A 25,650-nucleotide genomic window follows, 5' to 3' on the forward strand; every position below is an offset into this window, starting at 1 on the left:
ACCGGGGAGGTGAGTGGACGTCTTTTTTCTCGCCCACCTCCTCCCCGGTCCCAGTAAAAAAGTGCCCCCCTGCTGGAGTACCCCTTTAAGCTAGGGCTGCAAGGACATCGGTAACGCCCTTGTTTAACAATAATCGGGCAGTGGAATAGGCCCAGTAAACAAGCGCCAATCTAACAGATCTGCGCTCATTTATCGGGCCCCATCGGCCCTAAATCAACGACACACAAACAATTTTTCGATCGGCGCCTGCAATTACACAGAACGATTATCATTTAAATTTAAACGATATAACGATTTTTCGCACAATAATTGTCCCTAAGGGCCCTTAGAGAGTAACTAATACAAGGGGTAGTCCTCCCAGCTGATACATTACAAAGAGTGACCTTCCCCCAGGACCTACATCTCCATGCACTGTGTGTAATGCCTTATTTCACCTGTGGAGGCGCTGCAGGGTCACTGAACACTTACTGCAAGGCTCCTCCGCAGCTGATGGTTGGAGGTTCCTGCAGTCAGTCACTCATTTAAAGGGAAACAGTCACCTGGAATCTACATAGCAAACTGCTGACATGGTTCTATAGCGTTTGCCGTACAGATAGCAGGAGTGGTCGTGTTTCGGTGTAAAAACGTCATCTGGAAGGGTCAAAGAGGCCTCGTAGTGTCCACAACGTCTGCAACGTCTCTGATCTCGCGTTACACAAACCTGCAGCCCTCCAGGTGTTGTAGGACTACAATTCCCATCATGGTCGAATGGCCAAAACCATCAGACATCAGTGGCACAAAATGCAGTGTGAACGCAGCCTAAGGCTATGTTCACACAATGTATGTTTAGCATAAATCACGGCCGTTTTTGCAATTTGCAGCAACGGCCGTGATTTATGCTAAACATACGTTGTATTGGAAGTCGAAACTGGTGGCTGAAGGTTGTCAGGGCATGATGGGAGTCGTAGTTTGGCAACAGGTGGAGTACCACAGGATGAGGAACACTGTTGTAGATAGTAGAGATGGATGAGGGATGTCAGGGCATGATGGGAGTTGTAGTCTCACAACAGTTGAAATGCGACTGGATGAGGGACAGTTTTAAATGGTAGACATGGCTGACAGATGTCAGGGCATGATGGGGGTCTTAGTTTCACAACAGGAGGCGTGGGAAAGCATAAGGAACACAGTGGTAGATGGTAGAGATGGTTGCCGTATATAAGGACATGATGGGAGCTGTAGTTTTGCAACAGGATGTAGAACACTGTTGTAGATGGTATAGATGACCGACAGATTTCAGGGCATGATGGGAGTTGTAGTTTCTCGACAGGAGTAGTGGGAAAGCATAAGGAACACTGTGGTTGATGGTACAGATGGTCAAATGACGTCAGGGCATGATGGGAGTTGTAGTTTTACTACAGATGGAGTGTGACAGAATGAGGAACGCTGTGATACATGGTCAAGATGGATGAAGGATGTCAGGGCATGATGGGAGTTGTTGCAGTTTGGCAACAGGTGGGGTGCCTCAGGTTGGGGAACACTTGTAATTGGTCAAGATGGATGAAAGATGTCAGGGCATAATGGGAGTTGTAGTTTCACAACAGGATGCAGAGCACTGTTGTAGATGGTATAAATGGCAATGGATGTCAGGGCATGATGGGAGTTGTAGTTTGGCAACAGGTGGAGTGCCTCAGGTTGGAGAACACTGTTGTTGATATAAGGGCATGATGGGAGTTGTAGTTTTACCACAGATTGGTGAACACTGTCCTGAGGGAGTATACACAGCACACCCTGATATTACCCAGTGACCAGGTCTTGCAGTTCTCTTTTCCACCACTATAGGGCGACGTAGATCAGAGCAAACACACGTGTCCTGGATACGGCATCCAAATATCCACACGGTGTGATCCTGATCTCTATGTACTGAGGCAGAATGGAGGAGCCTGTTGTGCGTTGCTGTTTTCCTTCCCCCTTAGTAACACGTATACATGATGGGTGATACATGACGGGCTCCTATATCCTCCCTCCAGGAGACGAGCGCCATGTCCACTCTCCACCATCCCAGCTGCTTCTGCTCTCGGTGTCCCGGGGGCCGCACCGTCTCTGTGACCTTCGTGGTGGGCACATTGGATGGAGACCCCGTGAAGTTGAGGCTCCTGAAGGATTACGTCTCGGACGCTCTCTACAACGCGCTCCGCAGCTTGGGGGCGTCATCGTTCAATATCATCGTCTTCTCTGAGGAGGTACGAGACCATAGACGTCCCCCTATAGGAAACTGTAGTCACTGGGGTGTAGGTGAGTATCTAAGCGTATCTAAACTATTTCCTGTCAGATCTACAAGTGGTGTGACCGCGCGGTGACGTGGACCCCAGAGACCGTCAGTCAGGCCGTCTCTTGGATCCGGACGCTTGGCTGCGATGCTGGTGCCGACCCCACGGAGGCCTTGGCTGCGGCATTGGAGGATCCATCATGTCAGGCGGTGTACTTGGTGATGGACGCTCTGCCGCCCCGGATTCTACAGGATATCTACAACTTTCTTGCCAGAGATGAGAACAGCTGCTCTGTGAATGTGGTGTACCTGGTGGAGGAGCCGCAGGAGGGGGACAGGGACGGGGCCTTCCGCACCATTAACCTCAAGCCCCTCGGATCTTCCAGTAACGTAAGTGGTGTAAAATCTCCATAGATGGGACATTGTGAGCAGATCCTCTCTACTACACCACATAGCAGAGCTGACAGATCCTTTTTACTACACCACACAGGACACCTCCTCTATACTGCACCACACAGGACACCTCCTCTATACTACACCACACAGGACACATCATCCGCTATACTACACCACACAGGACACCTCCTCTATACTACACCACACAGGACACCTCCTCTATACTGCACCACACAGGACACCTCCTCTATACTACACCACACAGGACACCTCCTCTATACTACACCACACAGGACACCTCCTCTATACTACACCACACAGGACACATCATCCGCTATACTACACCACACAGGACACCTCCTCTATACTACACCACACAGGACACCTCCTTTATACTACACCACACAGGACACCTCCTCTATACTGCACCACACAGGACACCTCCTCTATACTACACCACACAGGACACCTCCTCTATACTACACCACACAGGACACCTCCTCTATACTGCACCACACAGGACACCTCCTCTATACTACACCACACAGGACACCTCCTCTATACTACACCACACAGGACACCTCCTCTATACTACACCACACAGGACACCTCCTCTATACTACACCACACAGGACACCTGCTCTATACTACACCACACAGGACACCTCCTCTATACTACACCACACCACACAGGACACCTCCTCTATACTACACCACACAGGACACCTCCTCTATACCACACCACACAGGACACATCATCCGCTATACTACACCACACAGGACACATCCTCTATATACTACACCACACAGGACACCTCCTCTATACTATACCACACAGGACACCTCCTCTACACCACACCACACAGGACACCTCCTCTATACTACACCACACAGGACACATCCTTTATACAACACCACACAGGACACCTCCTCTATACTACAACACACAGGACACCTCCTCTATACTACACCACACCACACAGGACACCTCCTCTATACTACACCACACAGGACACATCCTCTATACTACACCACACAGGACACCTGCTCTATACTAGACCACACAGGACACCTCCTCTATACTACACCACACAGGACACCTCCTCTATACTACACCACACCACACAGGACACCTTCTCTATACTACACCACACAGGACACATCCTCTATACTACACCACACAGGACACCTCCTCTATACTACACCACACCACACAGGACACATCCTCTATATACTACACCACACAGGACACATCCTCTATACTACACCACACAGGACACCACCTCTATACTACACCACACAGGACACCTCCTCTATACTACACCACACAGGACACATCCTCTATATACTACACCACACAGGACACCTACTCTATACTACACTGCACATCCTCTATGCTGCACCACACAGGACACATCCTCTATACTACACACCACAGGACACATCCTCTATACTACACCACACAGGACACATCCTCTATACTACACACCACAGGACACATCCTCTATACTACACCACACAGGACACATCCTCTATACTACACCACACAGCGGAGCCGACACATCCTCTGTACTACACCACACAGGACATCTCCTCTATAGTACCCCACACAGGACACCTCCTCTATACTACACCACACCACACAGGACACCTCCTCTATACTACACCACACAGGACACATCCTCTATACTACACCACACAGGACGCCTCCTCTATACTACACCACACAGGACGCCTCCTCTATACTACACCATCCTCTATACTACACCATACAGGACACCTCCTCTATACTACACCACACAGGACACCTCCTCTATACTACACCACACAGGACACCTTCTCTATACTACACCACACAGGACACATCCTCTATACTACACCATCCTCTATACTACACCATACAGGACACCTCCTCTATACTACACCACACAGGACACATCCTCTATACTACACCACACAGGACACATCCTCTATACTACACCACACAGGACACATCCTCTATACTACACCACACAGGACACCTCCTCTATACTACACCACACAGGACACATCCTCTATACTACACCATCCTCTATACTACACCACACAGGACACCTCCTCTATACTACACCACACAGGACACCTCCTCTATACTACACCACACAGGACACCTCCTCTATACTACACCACACAGGACACATCCTCTATACTACACCACACAGGACACCTCCTCTATATACTACACCACACAGGAGAGTGATCCTCTTTCATCTGCAATTTTGTAAATTCTATAAATCCTTTACAGGCCAGGATTAATGGTTATCAGAGACCCAGTCTTTATTATCCATCCTCCTCCTCCTCCTCGTCATGCTGCACGTTCTCCACAGTTGTCTCCTCTGAACCTCAGTAGGTATCACCCCCCTATCCCCTATAGTATTCTCCATATATGTGCACCAGTTGCTGGGTCACCCCTCATACCTAAAGAAGAAGCTGTTACAATCCCATACTAAGAATGCCTTGGGGTTTGGGCCCAATGGGGGAGATTTATCAGACATGGTGTAAAGTGAAACTGGCTCAGTTGCCCCTAGCAACCAATCAGATTCCACCTTTCATTTTCCAAAGAATTTGTGAGGAATGAAAGGTGGAATCTGATTGGTTGCTAGGGGCAACTGAGCCAGTTTCACTTTACACCATGTCTAATAAATCTCCTCTAGGCCCAGTTTAGTCATATCACCTTCAGATTTCCCTACGAGTGTCTTCTTTCTAGGCGGGAACCAGTCAGCTGTTGTGTTCATCCTAAAGAACCTTCCCCATTGAGTGTAAGCCATGTGCAGCTGGCACCAGAGGCATTGAGTTTGTTGAGAGGGTCAAGGGTCCTGGCCCGAAGAGACACTGATGGACTTTACTACATGGGGCACATTGCCCGTGAGGTGGAGGTAAGTAGCAGTAGGGTAGAAGTCTTCCAGTTACACCTCATGCTCACTAAGCCAGTGACTGTGTCTGGTTTTGTCATCACGTCAGGGATCCAGCGACCGATTCCTTGTGGAGTTTGAGAAATGTCGCTCACTGAAGGGCAAAGGTCAGTTCCGTATGCAGGAGACACCCGTCTGCGATATCATCCACTATGAAGATGCAAGATGGAGACCTCTCGTTCCCGGAGACCATGTTCTAGCACCAGTGGATGCAAAAATGGAGCAGTATGGACCTGGTGCTGTGCTGCAGGGAGCAGAAAACCGAGAGCGGGGCTCAGGTATAATGATACTGGTCAATGGCCAAAATCTCCTCTACAATTACTTACATTTACATTAAAGTAGCTTGTTGTACTGATGCTAAGTTACATCCTGTATTATACTCCAGAGCTGCACTCACTATTCTGCTGGTGGGGTCACTGTGTATATACATTACTGATCCTGTACTGATCCTGAGTTATATCCTCTATATGTTCTATCTATATGTTTATGGTTTGCTATTGACTATGTATAATGATTATACCCCCTTCTGTATCAGCTCTTGACAGCACCGGAGTCCTGGTGACTTTTTGGAATGGGAAGACCAAGCAGGTTCCTCCCGGACTGGCCATATGGATCCCTCACAGCTTAAGTGACCGCATCACCCTGGAGCTCTTTATTCCTCCCGAAACCCGGAAAAAGCTGATAGAATCCTGCACCAGTTTCCCCTTTATGGACATCAATGAGAAACAAGAATATTACAAAGAATCCAAATCTAGTGCCCCGGAGTCTCATACGTGTCTATACTGTGGGCCCAGTACTGGTTTTTGCCAAAAATGTCAGGTGCCTGAGGAGTTGTGGGTTGCCCTGAGGAATTCGCTGAACCACATTAGCCGAATCACGGCAAGTGAAGACAAATCTTCTAAGAAAGTGGAGAAAGTAACAAGAAAAGACATAGAAACTGTCAAAGAGAAAGCCAAACCTCAGAAGAGAAGCGTACGGGAGCAGGAAGGCCACCAGAAGGGCAGACATGTATGTTTCGGATGTCTTCTAATTCAATGGATAAAATACATTCTCGATGGGGGGATGGGATATAGTAAAAAAATTTTGGATGTACAAAATTATTTAGGAGATCACCGGCACTGCGTGCAGGCAGTTGGACATACAGTGCGGGCTATGCCGCGTTGCAATGGAGGTGCTCCTCACGACAGAGTCCTTATGTCTAAACAGCAAATAGAATAGAAAGCTGATGGCACTCACCGATCAGTAGCAATGTGCTTTATTCCAAAAAAAGCAGTTAAAATTTCAGTGAAGCATTTCACTCTTCAGCAGATGGCAAACCACATCACAGTATCGACATGATGGCCATTTCACGCGCATGCGCGCTCCATCAGATCACCTGATGAAGCGCGCATGCGCATGAAATGGCCATCATGTCGATGTCTATACTGTGATGTGGTTTGACGTCTGCTGAAGAGTGAAATGCTTCAGTGAAATTTAAACTGCATTTTTTGGAATAAAGAACATTGCAACTGTTCGGTGAGTGCCCTCAGTTTTCTACTCTATTTGCTGTTCAAAAATATAGGATAATGACATCCAGGCGAGTCTCGCGGGTTTACACCTATAGATGACAATGTTATACATTCAGTAGGAACCATGGGAAAGCTTAGGATCAGACAAGAGCTCCCTGGTACCTAGGGACTCCCCCGCCTTTTTCCAGAATCGGTGAGCAGCTAAGTGCCGGCCCACTGACTAGCATATGGGGATACCAAATTTAGAGGAATGGGAGGAAACACTGTTCTTATCTGCTCTGCTCCTGTCTTTGCAGCCTCTTGTTTTATGGCTACTCCTTTAACATGGTTTGACACCTCTGCTCCCGTCAGTGCTGCCGCACAGACGACCTTATACTGCTGAGCATTAGGACTGAATTTTAGCAGGTCAGGCATAAGAAGTCAAGTTTAATGTGGTGATTTATGGGGCAACTGCGACCACTGCAGCCCCTATAGATACGTCACTGGCTCTGAAAGATTGGGGGGGGACTTATCAAACTAGTGTAGTGTAAGTAGAATTGTCTTAGTTGCCCCTAGCAACCAATCAGATTCCACCTTTCATTCCTCACAGATTCTTTAAAAAATGAAAGGTGGAATCTGATTGGTTGCTAGGGGCAACTGAGCCAGTTCTACTTTTACACCAGTTTGATAAATCTCCCCCAATGTTTTTTACCCCATGACATGGATGGTCGATGACTATGATCGGCCTGTAAATGAGAATATTCAACAGAAAAGGGTACAGAAGATCTTTCCTCTTTGATTGTGACTAATAACTTTCTCCTTTTTCTTTTAGAAGGAATTTCTCCTCCGTAGTAGAAACACTCAGACTGAGAAAATCATCAGTTCTCAGGACACATCTTTTAATAAAATTAGAGAAGGTAATCATGAAGATCTGCTTTACTACCTTTAGTCCTGGAAGTGGTTGTCCACCATTTAACAAATTTTAAACAAATCAGTACTCACCTTACCATGATACCCTGCCACTGCTATTCCAATGGCTCTTGGTCCTCAGTGCTCACCATTACCTGGTCCCCTTCTCAAAGCAAAAAATAGAGCTAATCGAATCTAAATGTTTCTTATGCTAAACAAAAAAAAAAAAGAAATTTAAAAGGTACGACCACTAATTTAAAAACACAAAAAATGTTGGTTAAAAAGTTCTCTTCTTTATGAAAATAAGTCTTCTGTGGGCAGTCCTTGTATTACATGGACATCTTGGCCCTCCTGTCTTCTTCATTGAGGATTCGAATGAGGGATCCCCCTTTACACAGCAAGCCTATCCTACTAAGGGGGAATAGTATATGATATAATGGAATAGTGTATGATGGCTCTCTCTAGGTGTATAATTATTTCTTAAAGGCCAAGTGTACTCCTTGCTGATTCTCTTAGATCTCTCAGCAGCGTTTGACATCGTAGACCATTAACTCCTCCCCTCCATGCTCCGCTCTCTTGGCCTCAAGGACTCTGCTTTCTCCTGGTTTTCTTCCTAAGGCTAGGTTCACACTGCGTTTTCAGCATCCGTTTAACGCATCCGTTTTTTGCAAAAAACGCTTGAAAAATGGATTGCAAAAAACGGATTCATTTGTGTGCATCCGTTTTTCCATTGACTTCCATTATAAAAAAAAACTGATCCGTTTTTTTTGGCGGACCAAAAAACGTTGCTGACCCTATTTTTCTGGACGTTAAAAAAGACGGATCCGTTAAACGGATGCTGAAAACGCAGTGTGAACCTAGCCTAACTCTGACTGCTCTTTAGTGTATTCTTCTCTGGCTCTACTTCCTGTCCCCTACCTCTTACTGTTGGAGTTCCCCGGGGATCAGTCCTGGGTTCTTCCTCCTCTTCTCCCGCTATACAGCCCCCATCGGACAAACCATCAGCAGGTTTGACCTTTAATACCGTCTCTACGCAGATGACACCCAGTTATATACCTCTTCCCAGGACATCACCCCTTCATTCTTACAAAACTCCAGTGACTGTCTATCCGCTCTCTAATATTATGACCTCTCTATTTCTAAAACTTAATTTTTCTAAAACAGAACTTCTCATATTCCCCCCCACCCCCATCCCCTCTAACCAACCTCAACCTGCCATCTCACTCTCAGTCTGTGGTACTAGCATCACTCCTGTCCATCAAGCTTGATGTCTGGGGGTTATAATAGACTCTGCCCTCTTTTGCTCCCTATATCCAAGCTCTTGCACACTCTTGTCACCTACATCTCACAAACATTTCCAGAATTTGCCCATTTCTTACCACTGACACAGCTCAGACTCTCACTGTCACCCTGATCCATGATTAAGCGCAGCTGCGCGAAACGCGTTGGTTTTAGAAAAGATTTTTACCTGGATATATTAAAAGTTATGTTTTATTAGTTATTCTACACGTTTGGGAGTGCTGGATCAAATACCTCTGTTGTTGCTTCTGTCATATAGTTATAGACTGTATAATACCGTGTTATCTCACACATCTTCCATAAACAGAATCTCTCACTCCAGCCTCCAAGACTTCTCTCGTGCTGCACCAGTTCTCTGGATGCTTTTCCCAAAGACCTCGGACTCCTTCCCAACACTCACAGTTTGACATGTGCCCTAAAACACTCTGTACCTGTACCCAGATATTGGCTAACCCAACACCTATAGGCACTTTCCGACTCTATATACAATGGCCGGACCATTAGCATAAATAAAGCTCTTACTGCCCCTTGTGTCACCCCCAGTCCTCCTAGTCTGTGAGCTCTTGCGAGTAGGTCTCTCACTCCACATTACAGAATTCTTTTAATTCTGTAATGTGTATGAGTAATGTAACCCTGGTATCGTGGGAAAAAAATGCTGTGAATCTGTTGGCGCTATACAAATAAATATTACTATTATTATTATTAATTATTACTTTGTTATATTCCTTAAGGGGGGTCAGTGGTTTCACCCTATAAACCCACAACTTCAACTCTCGGCAATATGACCCATCTCCAGAAAACTTTGCAGCACATTGAAAAGGCAATGAAAGAAGATCGCATGGCTATGGAATCCATCATTCTGGAGCGGAGGCCGCGTTCTGCTCCCCTGAAACTTGTAAGTGAAAGCGACAGGTACACATAGTGATGATATGTCAAGGAAATTTAGAGGAACTTTTTAAGATAAGGTCCAGCTCAGCCCCCTCAAATCTCAGCGTTGCATATGTTTCATCTAATTAGAATTATGAAGCTAAAATGAGAAGAGATCAGGAGCTGAGAGAACAAAAGGGAATGGAAGTAGCAGAACTGCAGAGGATGAGAATGGAGGAGAGACAGATGAGAAAGGAAGAGAAGATCCGTGAACTGGAGGAGAAGGAGCTGACGCTTCAGGATACCAGACGGTATAGAATTTCTATATAAATGTTTAAACTCAATTCTCTCTACTTTTTGAATGTTCACAATTCTATAATGCCAATATACTGCCCCTATACACTAGACTATAGACTATAACTACTATAATACTGCTCCTATATACAAGAATATAACTACTATAATACTGCCCCTATATATAAGAATATAACTACTATAATACTGCCCCTATATACAAGAATATAACTACTATAATACTGCTACTATATACAGGAATATATCTACTATAATACTGCCCCTATATACAAGAATATAACTACTATAATACTGCTCCTATATACAAGAATATAACTACTATAATACTGCCCCCTATATACAGGAATATAACTACTATAATACTGTTCCTATATACAAGAATATAACTACTATAATACTGCTCCTATATACAAGGATATAACTACTATAATACTGTTCCTATATACAAGAGTATAACTACTATAATACTGCTCCTATATACAAGAATATAACTACTATAATACTGCTCCTATATACAAGAATATAACTACTGTTTTTTCCCATTCTGTTTGCTGCAGCTATGGTGAGTGTAATGCCTTATTCAGACTTGTGCTGTTTGTGGGCGACCTTCTCCGCCGGCGGTGCTGGCCGGGTTCTGGTGTGGTGTTTTTGGGTCTGGTCCTGTGGCATGGGGGTCGCAGGGCCGTCCCATGGCCCCCGTTCCCTGGCTGTGCACGCCTGCGGGGTTGGTGGCCACTGACTGGCACGGTGTGGACTTAGTGTAGGGACCCATGTGTATCAGATACCGGCACGAGGTACATGGGGCAGTATGGCTTGATCAATTCATACACAAAATTCTGATGTGTTTTTTATTTTAGCCTAGCGGCACTAGTATCAGCCATAGGTGTGAGGTGCAGCACTCTGTTTCTTCCCTGAACCGCATAACTACTATAATACTGCTCCTATATACAGGAATATAACAACTATAATACTGCTCCTATATACAGGAATATATCTACTATAATACTGCCCCTATATACAGCAATATAACTACTATAATACTGCTCCTATATACAGGAATATAACTACTATAATACTGCCCCTATATACAGGAATATAACTACTATAATGTGTGTAAGGTAGACGAAAACAGCACTCACCCGGTATCAAACAGCTCACTTTATTCCATAGAACGCGGGTAGCAGGGAGGGAGAGGTAAGGATGCGCGTCCTTACCTCTCCCTCCCTGCTACCCGCGGTCTATGGAATAAAGTGAGCTGTTTGATACCGGGTGAGTGCTGTTTTCGTCTACCTTACACACAGCGTACTCCTGCCTTATCGTCCTGCACCCCCGGTGCTCAGCCGAACACACCGCGGTGTATCCTGCATACTCACATCCGTGGGCCCATTGATACTGGATTATTGTCTGGTGGTGCGGGTTAGCTGTGTCTTCCCTTCGCAATAACTACTATAATACTGCTCCTATATACAGGAATATAACTACTATAATACTGCTCCAATATACAGGAATATAACTACTATAATACTGCCCCGTATATACAGGAATATAACTACTATAATACTGCTCCTATATACAGGGATATAACTACTATAATACTGCCCCTATATACAGGAATATAACTACTATAATACTGCTCCTATATACAAGAATATAACTACTATAATACTGCTCCCTATATACAAGAATATAACTACTATAATACTGCTCCTATATACAGGAATATAACTACTATAATACTGCTCCTATATACAGGAATATAACTACTATAATATTGCTCCTATATACAGTAATATAACTACTATAATACTGCTCCAATATACAGGAATATAACTACTATAATACTGCTCCAATATACAGGAATATAACTACTATAATACTGCTCCTATATACAGGAATATAACTGCTATAATACTGCTCCTATATACAGGAATATAACTACTATAATACTGCTCCTATATACAGGAATATAACTACTATAATACTGTGCCCTATATAGAGTAATATAACTGCTATAATACTGCTCCTATATACAAGAATATGACTACTATAACTGGTCGCATTTCAGGCTTCGGTCCCAGCAGAGAATCTTGCTTGACTTGGAGAGGAGACAAGATGAGGAGGGATTGGAGGCTCAGCAAGCAGAATCCCGCAGAGCTGCAGCAGAAGAGAGGAGCCGCAAGAATGATGAAAACTTGAGGAAGGAGAGGAGGAAAGAGGATCAGAAGCTTCAGTTCTGGAGTGACCTTCGTCAGCAGCGAGAGAATCTAGACAGGGAGAAAATCCAAAAACAGCAGGAGAAAGAAGAACAGCATAGGGTGAGTACTACAAGAACCTTTACATTATTATTGAAATATCTTAAATGTCCCGAGGGCTTATAGGCTTTTCCTTCCAGTATCCTTTAGCCTTTACATTGGTTAGTGTGGCCATTGGTAGTCTGCAGACCACATGAAGCTATTATACTCAATAGATGGTAGAAATGGCTTCTTTTGTAATTTACAGAACTGCCGAAGTGTCTCTGCCGACAGGGTTTGGTAGCACACCCATCTTCCGTTATAGCGGCGCATGCTATAATAAGGGGAGACTAAAAAGTTACTTTAAAAAAAAAAAAAAAAAACTCCCATAATAAAACATTTCATATAAAAAAAATCTAAACAACAACAACAACAAAGCTTGGTTTTGCTACGTACGGAGATGTCTGAATTTTTTAAATATCGGGGCACATTTACTAATGTGCAGTTTTTTTAGGCACAGCTAGTTTAAAATTTTCCCGTCGCCTCTTTATAAGTCCAGCGTAGTGGATTTAGGAGAATCTATGGCAGCTCGGAGCTTGGCATAGTGAAAACATATTGCGTATCATGGTAATCGTCCTGACTTGAGTTATACTTCCAACATGTCTGTTTTACTGGCTTAAAAACAACTGCCTCCCAAATGTCCTAAATTGCTGTTTTCTTGTTGTTGTTTTTTTTAAATTTAATATTTTTTTTTCCTGCCTTTGCAGAATACATTAAAGCGGTACTACAGAGATTTTTTTTCCTTTCAAATCGACTGGTTTCAGAAAGTTATATAGATTTGTTATTTACTTCTATTTAAAAATCTCCAGTACTTATCAGCTGCTGGATGTCCTTCCGGAAGTGGTGTATTCTTTCCAGTCTGGAGAGCAGGAGAGGATTTCTATGGGGATTTGCTGCTGCTCTGGACAGTTCCTGAAATGGACAGAGATGGCAGGAGAGAGCAGTGTCAGACTGGAAAGAAAACACCACTTCCTGCAGGACATACAGCAGTGGATAAATACAGGAAGACTGGAAATTTTTAATCAAAGTAAATTACAAATCTATATAAAGCTCTGACACCCGATGATTTGAAAGAAAAAGATTTTCGCCCCCTTTAAGGTAAAATGTTATTATTACAAAGTACAGTTGGTCCAGTAAAAAACAAGCCTCAGTATGGCTCTGTAGATGGAAAAGTTATGGCCGTTAGCATGTGAGGAGGAAAAAACTGAAGGGGTTAAGGGATTCTTTTATACATTTTACAAACGTCTTTGTGGTCCCAGGATCGGATCTACGACCAGATGGTTACACGACAAAGGCGAGAAGAGTCGGATCTCCAGGAGCGGAGAAGAAACCAACAACTGCAGGAAAGATCCAAGCAAAAAGTCTCCAAGAGACTACAGGACTTCTATCAGCAGGCCGAGCAGGAGTCTCGGAAGGACGAGGATTTACAGCAGTATCTTAAGGAGCGCAATCTGCAGGCTCTTCGATCGGCCATGGTTCTCTGAGCTCTGCACTACGGGGACATCTGCTTGTAGTATTGTAATGGGAACATACATGAAGGTGCCGGGGTGTTATAGATGTAGATTACTGCTGTGTAGAACTTATAAGGTGTATTCATTACATATATTATATCTTTTACGTTCTACTTGTACATTAACTGTTTGCAGCGAGACATCTGATATACTGTAAGAAGCCATACGGTCATTTTAGTAATTTTTAAAGGTGGAATTGTGAATTTTAAATTGACTTATCTTGTGAGATTGTAGGGGTGTGACTGCTGATCTCCATTCCAACTACTTTTATTTTGAATGCAACAACAGGTCGACATCCATTATTGTTCTCCAGGGCTGCACTCACTATTCTGCTGGTGGGGTCACTGTGTACATACATTACTGATCCTGAGTTACATCCTGTTTTATACTCCAGAGCTGCACTCACTATTCTGCTGGTGGGGTCACTGTGTACACACATTACTGATCCTGAGTTACATCCTGTATTATACTCCAGAGCTGCACTCACTATTCTGCTGGTGGGGTCACTGTGTACATACATTACATTACTGACCCTGAGTTGCATCCTGTATTATACCCCAGAGCTGCACTCACTATACTGCTGGTGGGGTCACTGTGTACATACATTACATTACTGATCCTGAGTTACATCCTGTATTATACTCCAGAGCTGCATCACTATTCTGCTGGTCGGGTCACTGTGTATATACATTGCTTACGGAGTCAGTGGCGTAGCTATAGAGCTTGCAGTAGTTGCTATGCTTCCTGCCACTATGCAGTTCTCCTGAATCAGCTGTGATAATGACAGCCGGTTTGGGAGAACTGTACTGAGCAGTGCTGAGAAACGTGGAGAGAGGAGGCGTACTAATCTCCCATAGACTGTCATTATGACAGGGAGGTTGGCGGAATTCGGAATTCCGACAGTTTTTCTCCGTGTGAACAGAGCCTAATGAGGAGCAAGGTGAGCAGCCCCCATACACCATACACAGCAGCCAGACCTGACCAGAAGAGACCAGAGCCCCAGAGAAGAGCAGGAACCTGGACAGGTGAGATTATCCCTAGAACTACTACCTCGTCATGCCCTGCTAACAGTTCATGGTGGGGGTTGTAGTTTTGCAGCCTGTAGCTTTCCAGGTTGAAGCACTACATCCCCCTTCATGTCCTGCTGGCAGTTCATGATGGGAGTTGTAGTTTTCCAGCTGGAGAGTCAAAGGTTGGGAAACAATGATTAGGGAATGACATAGTACAGTCCATTAAAAAAAGAAGTCTGGCGCGGGGTAAAAAAATTATTCTGAGCTGGGGGAACATAAAAAAGAAGTCATATTCACCTGTCCCGCATGGTTGCTCCCCACTTTTGGACCCCCATCTGCTGTCTTCTTAGCTCCTCTCTGGCTACATCACAACCCATTTGACATGAGCGGAACATGGCTGCAGTCACTGATTGGCTCAGTGGACTAAATCCCACCCATTTGTGAGGTTGAAACCGGGTCGTGATGTACCTGGAAATCAGGAGAAGAGGACATCAGGCCTAGGGACAGGTGAATATTGTGATTTTTAATTTCCTCCCACCCGCTATCCATAAAGGTTTTTTGCCCCTCTGCCGGACTTCTTTAAATATAGGGGACAGTGGCATAGTACATGAGGGGACACAGTGGCACAATACACAAGGTTGAGGCAGTGGCACAGTACATGAGGGGGACAGTGACAGTTCATTAGGACACAGCATCACATTAGGGGGAGTCACCTAGAGTAATTGGATATAACCTTTTTTTGGCCTCTGACTGACCCTTATCAAGAGGGGTGGTGTGTGTATGTGTGTGTGTGTGGGGGGGGGGGGGGGGGGGGGCAAGCTAAAGTTTTGCACCAGGGCCCATCAGCCTGTAGCTAGACCCCTATACTGAGTTAAATTCTGTATTAGACTCCAGAGCTTCACTCACTATTATGCTGGTGGGGTCACTGTGTACATACATTACCTGTCTTGTACCAATCCTGAGTAACATCCTGTATTATACTCCAGAGCTGCACTCACTATTCTGCTGGTGGGGTCACTGTGTACATACATTACCTATCTTGTACCAATCCTGAGTTCGGTGCCCGCACTACACTGAGTACAGAGCAGGAAGCAGTAGGTTCTGTACTCCATGTAGGAAGTACTGCCGCCTCTGTCTCATTCACAGAAGTAGATGCTGAGGCTACAGCAGGTGTTGTTACAGTGGCGTAGTTATAGGGGTCGCAACAGTCTCAGAGCTGTCACTCTGCAGTTCTTCTTAAGTGGCAGATAAAATGACAGCCAGTTTGGGCGGACTGTGGTGTTCCGGACACTCACCAGTTTTTTCTGTGTAATACAGAGCAGAGCGATTAGCTCTCCCTACACTATACAGCATCCAGACCTGACTAGAAGAGGCCAGAGCATTGGAGCTCAGCAGGAGCTGGGAGAGGTGAGGTTACCAGGGGAAGACTAAGAGTGGTATTAAACGGGCCGATGGGGGCCCGATAATAACAGTAAACGAGCGCCGATCTGCTAGATCGGCGCTCGTTTACTGGGCCTATTACACGGCCCGATAATCGTTTAACAAGGGCTGCAGGGACATCGTTGCCGATGTCCTTGCAGCCCTTGCTAAACTGGCATACATTACCTATCCCGGGTCCAGGGCTCCTCTTCTCTCCGGGTCCTGCGCGCTCCAGCTTTAAAACGGCCTGTTTTAGCTGACAGGCCGCTCAGCCAATCACTGGCCGCGGCGGTCTCGGCCTGTGTCTTAGCTGACAGGCCACTCTGAAGCTGAAGTGCGCGGGACCCAGGGAGAAGAGGAGCAGGAGGAGCCCTGGACCATGGATAGGTAATGAATTTCTTTTGCTAATCGTCAGCCGCCGCCGGCGCACCACCATTACACGTAGCGATGCGCGGTCGGTGGACGACAATTATAGGTCAGAACCAAGATTAACGATCAGCCGATGACAACGATAATCGGCTGATCGTTGTGTCTATTACACGGAACGATAATCGGCCAGATAGGACCAATTCGGCCAATAATCGTTCTGTGTAATAGTACCCTAAGATGGGCTGTGTCCCCCAATCTGTGGTACTCTATATTGCAAAACTACAACCCCCATCATGCCCTGCTGACAGTAAATGAGTTTCTACCTTCTTGTAATAAAGATTCTCCTGGAAGTCCACAGCCCCCTGTGCTGATCATGGATTATCCCTTCAGCTGAATACAAGCATATTTGCTACAGTTTGCCCAATGGTGTGTATGTGTGTGTGGGTACTTACTTTTATTTTTCAGGTGTTGGAGCGTGTACACACACAGGCAATAACACAGAACAGCCCCCGTATACAATACAATGTTTATTATACATAGACAGTTACATCAGAGAGGGAACATACAGGTATTATAAGCAGTGACTATAGGGGGGGACTCTGGGACCAGGAACTCTACCTGGGAGACATTCAGGATTCTGGTGAAGCAGAAAATGTGTATACCCAGTATATAAGGTAACACTCCGCCTGTAATCTCCATCCATGTATACAGAGTAATAGCTGTCATCTCATTGTTAGGCATTTGATGCAGTGAAAATACAGTATTAATGACTGTTACCACCTGGAAACCATCAACAAGAAGCTCAATGTTCTCACATCTTATTATTTATACATGAAAGATATTATAGCTCCACCAATGAGAACTGTGATTGGTGGGGGTCCTGTTCCCAGGATCCCAATTGATCAATTCCTCTGCATATATGTATACCTTACATGCTGCTATGACAGTGATATGGCCATCAGGGAAGTAGTCAGGACCAGGAACCCCCCCACCCCACCCCAGGCCTGTATATACTGTAGCTCTGTGTTAAAGGGGTATTCCCCCCAAAATTATTTTTGCATTAATACGCTGCCCACCCAGTGGCGTAGCCACCGTGGTCGCGGGGGTCGCCGCCGCGACCGGGCCCGCCACAAGGGGGGCCCGCGGGGCCCCCCGATCAATCACTCTTGTGACCGCAAGCATTGTTTTGCTTGCGGTCACAAGAGTCTGGCTCCGTCTTACCCCCGGCAGCGCGCGCATCCCAGGGCTCCCTGCGCGCCTTGGGCCCTGACTTCCGGTTTCCGGCGCGCAGGGAGTTCTGGGATGCGCGCGCTGCCGGGGATAAGACGCGACACCCCCGGCAGCCGCGCAGCAGCCGGGGACAGACCAGGAGGAGTGAGGATCAACGTGGGAGCGCGATGTCAGGTGAGTTAAGTTTTTTTTTTTTTTTATCAGCCTGTACGGGTGGGGGGAAAGGAGGGGGGCATCTATGAGGGTGGGGGGAAAGGAGGGGGGCATCTATGAGGGTGGGGGGAAAGGAGGGGGGCCATCTATGAGGGTGGGGGGAAAGGAGGGGGCCATCTATGAGGGTGGGGGGAAGGAGGGGGCCATCTATGAGGGTGGGGGGAAAGGAGGGGGCCATCTATGAGGGTGGGGGGAAAGGAGGGGGCATCTATGAGTGTGGGGGGAAAGAGGGGGCCATCTATGAGGGTGGGGGGAAAGGAGGGGGCCATCTATGAGGGTGGGGGGAAAGGAGGGGGCCATCTATGAGGGTGGGGGGAAAGAGGGGCCATCTATGAGGGTGGGGGGAAGGTGGGGGGAAGGAGGGGGCCATCTATGAGGGTGGGGGGAAAGAGGGGGCCATCTATGAGGGTGGGGGGAAAGAGGGGGCCATCTATGAGGGTGGGGGGAAAGAGGGGGCCATCTATGAGGGTGGGGGGGAAGGAGGGGGGCATCTATGAGGGTGGGGGGAAAGGAGGGGGGCATCTATGAGGGTGGGGGGAAAGGAGGGGGCCATCTATGAGGGTGGGGGGAAAGAGGGGGCCATCTATGAGGGTGGGGGGAAAGAGGGGGCCATCTATGAGGGTGGGGGGAAAGAGGGGGCCATCTATGAGGGTGGGGGGAAAGAGGAGCAATCTATGAGGGTGGGGGGAAAGAGGGGCCATTTATGAGGGTGGGGGGAAAGAGGAGCAATCTATGAGGGTGGGGGAAAGAGGGGCCATCTATGAGGGTGGGGGGAAAGAGGGGCCATCTATGAGGGTGGGGGAAAAGAGGGGGGCCATCTATGAGGGTGGGGGGGGAAGGGGACCATCTATGAGGGTGGGGGGGAAGGAGGGGGCCATCTATAAGGGAGGGAGGAAGGGGACCATCTATAAAGGGGGGGAAAGGGGACCATCTATAAGGGAGGGGGGGAAGGGGACCATCTATAAAGGGGGGGAAAGGGGACCATCTATAAGGGAGGGGGGGAAGGGGACCATCTATAAGGGAGGGGGGGAAGGGGACCATCTATAAGGGAGGGGGGGAAGGGGACCATCTATAAGGGAGGGGGGGGAAGGGGACCATCTATAAGGGAGGGAGGAAGGGGACCATCTATAAAGGGGGGAAAGGGGACCATCTATAAGGGAGGGGGGGAAGGGGACCATCTATAAAGGGGGGGAAAGGGGACCATCTATAAGGGAGGGGGGGAAGGGGACCATCTATAAGGGAGGGGGGGAAGGGGACCATCTATAAGGGAGGGGGGGAAGGGGACCATCTATAAGGGAGGGGGGGGGGAAGGGGACCATCTATAAGGGAGGGGGGGGAAGGGGACCATCTATAAGGGAGGGGGGGGAAGGGGACCATCTATAAGGGAGGGGGGGGGGGAAGGGGACCATCTATAAGGGAGGGGGGGGAAGGGGACCATCTATAAGGGAGGGGGGGGGGGAAGGGGACCATCTATAAGGGAGGGTGGGGGGAGAGGGGGCCATCTATAAGGGAGGGTGGGGGGAGAGGGGGCCATCCATAAGGGAGGGTGAGGAGAGAGGGGGCCATCTATAAGGGAGGGGGAAGAGGGGGCCATCTATAAGGGAGGGGGTAGAGGGGGCCATCTATAAGGGTGGGGGGAAAGAGGGGGCCATCTATGAGGGTGGGGGGGAAGGAGGGGGGCATCTATGAGGGTGGGGGGAAAGGAGGGGGGCATCTATGAGGGTGGGGGGAAAGGAGGGGGCCATCTATGAGGGTGGGGGGAAAGAGGGGGCCATCTATGAGGGTGGGGGGAAAGAGGGGGCCATCTATGAGGGTGGGGGGAAAGAGGGGGCCATCTATGAGGGTGGGGGGAAAGAGGAGCAATCTATGAGGGTGGGGGGAAAGAGGGGCCATTTATGAGGGTGGGGGGAAAGAGGAGCAATCTATGAGGGTGGGGGAAAGAGGGGCCATCTATGAGGGTGGGGGGAAAGAGGGGCCATCTATGAGGGTGGGGGAAAAGAGGGGGGCCATCTATGAGGGTGGGGGGGGAGGGGACCATCTATGAGGGTGGGGGGGAAGGAGGGGGCCATCTATAAGGGAGGGAGGAAGGGGACCATCTATAAAGGGGGGGAAAGGGGACCATCTATAAGGGAGGGGGGGAAGGGGACCATCTATAAAGGGGGGGAAAGGGGACCATCTATAAGGGAGGGGGGGGAAGGGGACCATCTATAAGGGAGGGGGGGAAGGGGACCATCTATAAGGGAGGGGGGGGAAGGGGACCATCTATAAGGGAGGGAGGAAGGGGACCATCTATAAAGGGGGGAAAGGGGACCATCTATAAGGGAGGGGGGGAAGGGGACCATCTATAAAGGGGGGGAAAGGGGACCATCTATAAGGGAGGGGGGGAAGGGGACCATCTATAAGGGAGGGGGGGAAGGGGACCATCTATAAGGGAGGGGGGGAAGGGGACCATCTATAAGGGAGGGGGGGAAGGGGACCATCTATAAGGGAGGGGGGGGGAAGGGGACCATCTATAAGGGAGGGGGGGGAAGGGGACCATCTATAAGGGAGGGGGGGGGAAGGGGACCATCTATAAGGGAGGGGGGGGGGAAGGGGACCATCTATAAGGGAGGGGGGGAAGGGGACCATCTATAAGGGAGGGGGGGGGGAAGGGGACCATCTATAAGGGAGGGTGGGGGGAGAGGGGGCCATCTATAAGGGAGGGTGGGGGGAGAGGGGGCCATCCATAAGGGAGGGTGAGGAGAGAGGGGGCCATCTATAAGGGAGGGGGTAGAGGGGGCCATCTATAAGGGAGGGGGCCATCTATTTGGGGGGGCAACATAGGGGGAGAGGGAATACACAGAGGGGGGCATATATTAGGAGGTCACAGAGTCAGGGCTACCCACTAAATGAGGGTGTAAAGGGGACAGTACAGATGTGCAGTGTGTAGAGAGATGGAGATGGTGTCAGAGTGTGGAGCCTAATATGTCTGTCTGGCAGATTCTGTGGATTCGTGGCTCGGAGAAGTTCTCATAACGGCCCAGGACGGATGGAGAAGATAATGAAAAGGAAAGAACTCCGATCAGAAAAGACGTCTCCTGTGAGTCACCTGATATAACTGCACAGTAATGTATATGGTGTATAGAGCCTGTGTAGAGCTGGGGCCACCTCTATATGACTGGATGAGGTGATTTAGTATACTGGATTTGGTCAGTAACAATATGGTGGTGATGGTAGTGGTTGTGGTGTGGCGGTAATGTTTCCTCCCTATATACTGGTAATATTGGTCTCAGTATACAGGATTTGGTCGGTAACAGTATGGCGGTAATAGGTAATATCTGTCTTGGTGTGTGTGTGTGTATATATATATATATATATATATACATACAGTGGTACCTTGGTTTAAGAGTAACTTCGTTTAAGAGCGTTTTGGTTTAAGAGCTCACAGTTTTTCAAAATTGTGACTTGGTTTAAGAACATTGCTTTGGTTTAAGAACTTCCTGTATTGGGTGGGAGCGCGAGTGGAGAAGGGGCATGGCCTGCATAGCGGGGTCTACAGCACTGTACTCTAAACACCTTCCAAATCATAGCAGATCCCCTTCAGGCTGGGGCTTACATCAGGGGACAGGACTGTGGGGGGGGGGTAATCTCTCCATAGCTGTAACCCCTTTCTCCCCGGACAGAGAGTGCTGCATGTATGTGCCCACATCTGTACTGCTCATTCCTTCATGCTCCCTGCAGTCTCTGTCAGCCCTTGTGTTTCCCATCCTCTCCATTACTGTACAGTACAGAATAATAAATATATTTGGGGTGCGGAACCAATTGTCTGCATTTACATGATTTCTTATAGGAAAATTTGCTTTGGTTTAAGAGTGGATTTGGATTACAAGCACGGTCCTGGAACGAATTATGCTCATAATCCAAGGCACCACTGTGTGTGTATATATATATATACACACACACACAACAATAGCATCACTTGGTCGTGAAAGGAGGGGGGGGGGGCCCAAGTTGGCCTCTCGCACCAGGGCCCAGGAGACATTAGCTACGCCCCTGTGCCCACCCGTAGCTTTTCATCTTTCCAATATAAAGTTATTATGGATTCTGCACAGTTTTGCTGTTATCCAGCTGCATTCACCTCCATGGATTGCAGAGAATCATCAGACCTCAGTCCACTCCGACACGCTCCCTGCCCCTGGCCCCCACCCTCCGTGTCGGCATCACGTGTCCTCAGTCCCAGTGAAGTGACTGAGAACACTGATGGGGGGTGGCTGCTGTTACAGAGGGAGACAGTGATCAGCGCAGCTGTGACTGCATCCCTCTCTAACAGCAGCCACCCGCTCACCCCCAGCTCAGAGATCACCCCGTGTGTCCAGAGCCTCCCGGCCCACCGTCCAGCACTCACCCACAGCACACAGCCCCCCGCCCCACAACCAACCGCCCCCCCCATCACCCATGGCATCCCTCACTCACCCGCAGCACACAGCCCCCCGCCCCACAACCGACCGCCCCCCCCATCACCCATGGCATCCCTCACTCACCCACAGCCCCCCGCCCCACAACCGACCGCCCCCCCATCACCCATGGCATCCCTCACTCACCCGCAACATAGCCTCCGCACTCACCCGCGGCACCCCCCCCCCGCGGCAAGCTCCGCCCCCGCAATCGCCCGCGACTAGCTCCGCCCCCCGCAATCGCCCGCGACTAGCTCCCCCCCCGCAATCGCCCGCGACTAGCTCCCCCCCCCCCGCAATCGCCCGCGACTAGCTCCGCCCCCCGCGATCACTCGCGGCAAGCGCCGCCCCCTCCGCGACAAGCTCCGCCCCTCACAATCGCCCGCATCATCGCCAACTCAGCTCTGCTACACCGTCGTCCCCGCCAAATCAGCTCTGCTACACCGGCGTCCTCGCCAACTCAGCTCTCCTGGGGCTTTCAGTTTTTCATGAAAACTGCAATAATTTGATAATCTTTTAATTTATAATCCTCACTGAGCCACCTCTATGGAGACCTGGAAAGAATGGTACAGATATACCTAGTACAGCATAAAGGGGCTCGGTGAAGGTGGCGGTGAAGGTGTGTAAGTGTCTGATGGGGTCACACAGCTCATAAAAGGACAGCCGCCCGGCCTCATAATCCAGACAGATCCTGACTCTATCACTGGAGATATTGTCAGGTAACTGGATCACTTTCCTGTCATGTCTCACTGAATACTGATTATTACTCCTCCTCACACACCAGGACTTATTATTATATCCAATGACTGACTGATCCCACCTCCTGTCTATACTGGGATAACACATCCCCACACTCCACCATACTGATCTACTGATCTCCACATCCCAGTAATGTCGCCCTGAGGAGAATCTCCTGCTGCTCATCACCTGAGGACAATACTGGAATCTCTCTGCTGTTTCTGGACGATTCTGCTTCTCTTCTGTCCTGGTTGCAGTTTTCAGGTCGTCTGATATAATGAGATTATTATGAGCTGTGTTTACATCCAGTAATATGTCTGCAGGACCCTCCCCATAGATCCTTATACCTGATATTATGTCACATAATGTACGGAATGTGTCTGAGATCACAGCCACATCCAGATCATCTACATCATGGAACTGTCTATCATGTCCCCTTGTGTCCTCATCACCTCCCCCCTCCTCAGGATCACACAAGTCACCTGTGTCCGGTTCCTGTAAGACAGTCAGTGGATCCGCCATGTTACACAGCTCCTCAATGTGTCTCATCTTCCTGGACAGCTCGTCCTTCTTTATTTCCAGCTGCTGGATCAGAGCAGACAATGACAGTGACTCTTGCTTTTCCTGCCTGGAGATCTCACTCAGGACCCTTTTCTCCAGGTCGTCCAGCCGTCTCCTGATGTCTGTAAACAGGGCAGTGACTTTCTCGGCTTCTCCAGCTGCTTTTTCTTGAGCTTTTCTCCTGCGCTCCTCCACACTCCGGACTCTTTCCTCGGTCTCCTTCCTCTTTGCCATCAGTTTCTGGAGAACATTTCTCAGTTTCTTCTTCTTCTTCTCAGAGGCCTCATCCAGCATCTCCACCCTGTGTCCCCGATGTTCTCCATCCAATCTGCAGGACACACAGATACAAGCAGCGTCCTCAGTGCAGTAATATTCCAGCATCTTCTTATGGACAGAACATTTCCTCTTCTCCAGGGAAGTGCTGGGCTCAGATAAGACGTGTTCTGGTGACTTGCTGTGAGCTCTCAGGTGTTTATCACACAGAGAAGCCTCACAGAGCAGACAGGATTTCACAGCAGGTACAGCAGAGTCCACACAGTAAGTGCAGCAGATCCCGGTGATCTCCGCTTGTTCTGGCTGAGTAACCAGGAAACGTTCTGCTACATTATGGAGATATAAGTTCCTCATCAGTGCAGGCCGCTCCTGATACTCTTCTCTGCATTCAGGACAGGAATAAACTCCAGCCCCGTCCTGTGTATCCAGCACACGATCAATACAGACCCGGCAGTAGTTGTGGCCACATCTCAGCATTACAGGATCCTTAAATACAGATAAACAGATGGAGCAGAGCAGCTCGTCTCTCAGAGTAGCAGACGCCATGGCTGACAGAGGAAGGAAGAAACGAAACTAAGTTAGATGCAGGATACGCAGTAGTTTTGTGGTCACACCCAGTCACTTAACCCTTTCAGGACACAGTAAGTAATTGAGCACATGAAACATTTCAAACAACGTGATTTCTATCATATTGTAAATCACTCAATTCACCAAAAATGATTCCTTACCCCAGAAAACAGCTATAAAGTCTTTGCGGCTAGGTTTCTCACTCCTCTACAATATGCTGCCCACTGCTTGTTATCAGGGGATTCTGAGTCTAGTAGCAGAAATCCACTTGGATAAAGTAAAGAAACTTTTATTTACATGAAGTCACAGATGTGCAGCACAGCAATACATGGATCAAGATGCAACGTTCCGGTGGCCAGTTGCCGCCATTTTCAAGCATAACCCACAGTGAAACCAACCATATTTTTATACAAGTGCATTAAACAAGAAAACAGTTACAGTTGGTTAAACAAAGTGTCCATCATCATTACTGTGAATGACATGTAGATTAGAATGTAGAGAGGGCCGAGGCAGGACCCAGTCGGCCAATAGTTTCCCCTCTATATGGTACAGCGCAGATGGATACA

At 48.0% G+C, this 25,650-nt stretch overlaps 2 protein-coding genes across 3 annotated transcripts in view; one reads left to right on the forward strand and one right to left on the reverse strand.

The window, feature by feature from the left end:
* LOC138788991 (uncharacterized) overlaps positions 1-14,475 on the forward strand; it is a 29,417-nt gene extending 14,942 nt beyond the window's left edge. For both annotated transcript variants that reach the window (XM_069967469.1, XM_069967476.1), the window contains exons 2-12: positions 2,007-2,219; positions 2,309-2,635; positions 4,926-5,026; positions 5,388-5,556; positions 5,642-5,870; positions 6,128-6,600; positions 7,912-7,996; positions 10,019-10,182; positions 10,305-10,465; positions 12,535-12,784; positions 14,020-14,475. In XM_069967469.1, the coding sequence (XP_069823570.1) occupies positions 2,007-2,219; positions 2,309-2,635; positions 4,926-5,026; positions 5,388-5,556; positions 5,642-5,870; positions 6,128-6,600; positions 7,912-7,996; positions 10,019-10,182; positions 10,305-10,465; positions 12,535-12,784; positions 14,020-14,244 (2,397 nt within the window). In that variant the 3' untranslated portion in view covers positions 14,245-14,475. The remainder of the gene's footprint in view (positions 1-2,006; positions 2,220-2,308; positions 2,636-4,925; positions 5,027-5,387; positions 5,557-5,641; positions 5,871-6,127; positions 6,601-7,911; positions 7,997-10,018; positions 10,183-10,304; positions 10,466-12,534; positions 12,785-14,019) is intronic.
* Positions 14,476-23,342: 8,867 nt separating this feature from the next.
* On the reverse strand, positions 23,343-25,191 carry LOC138789014 (E3 ubiquitin/ISG15 ligase TRIM25-like). Its single transcript, XM_069967516.1, has one exon. It carries the CDS (start codon positions 25,061-25,063, stop codon positions 23,462-23,464), a length of 1,602 nt encoding a protein of 533 aa, XP_069823617.1. The 5' UTR covers positions 25,064-25,191; the 3' UTR covers positions 23,343-23,461.
* Positions 25,192-25,650: the final 459 nt, after the last annotated feature.

This window comes from Dendropsophus ebraccatus, chromosome 1, assembly GCF_027789765.1.
Source record: "Dendropsophus ebraccatus isolate aDenEbr1 chromosome 1, aDenEbr1.pat, whole genome shotgun sequence".
Classification (NCBI taxonomy): Eukaryota; Metazoa; Chordata; class Amphibia; order Anura; family Hylidae; genus Dendropsophus; species Dendropsophus ebraccatus.

Bases quoted from the DNA above. Each gene is read 5' to 3' on its own strand.
- LOC138789014 (XM_069967516.1), bottom strand. From the start codon at position 25,063: ATGGCGTCTGCTACTCTGAGAGACGAGCTGCTCTGCTCCATCTGTTTA.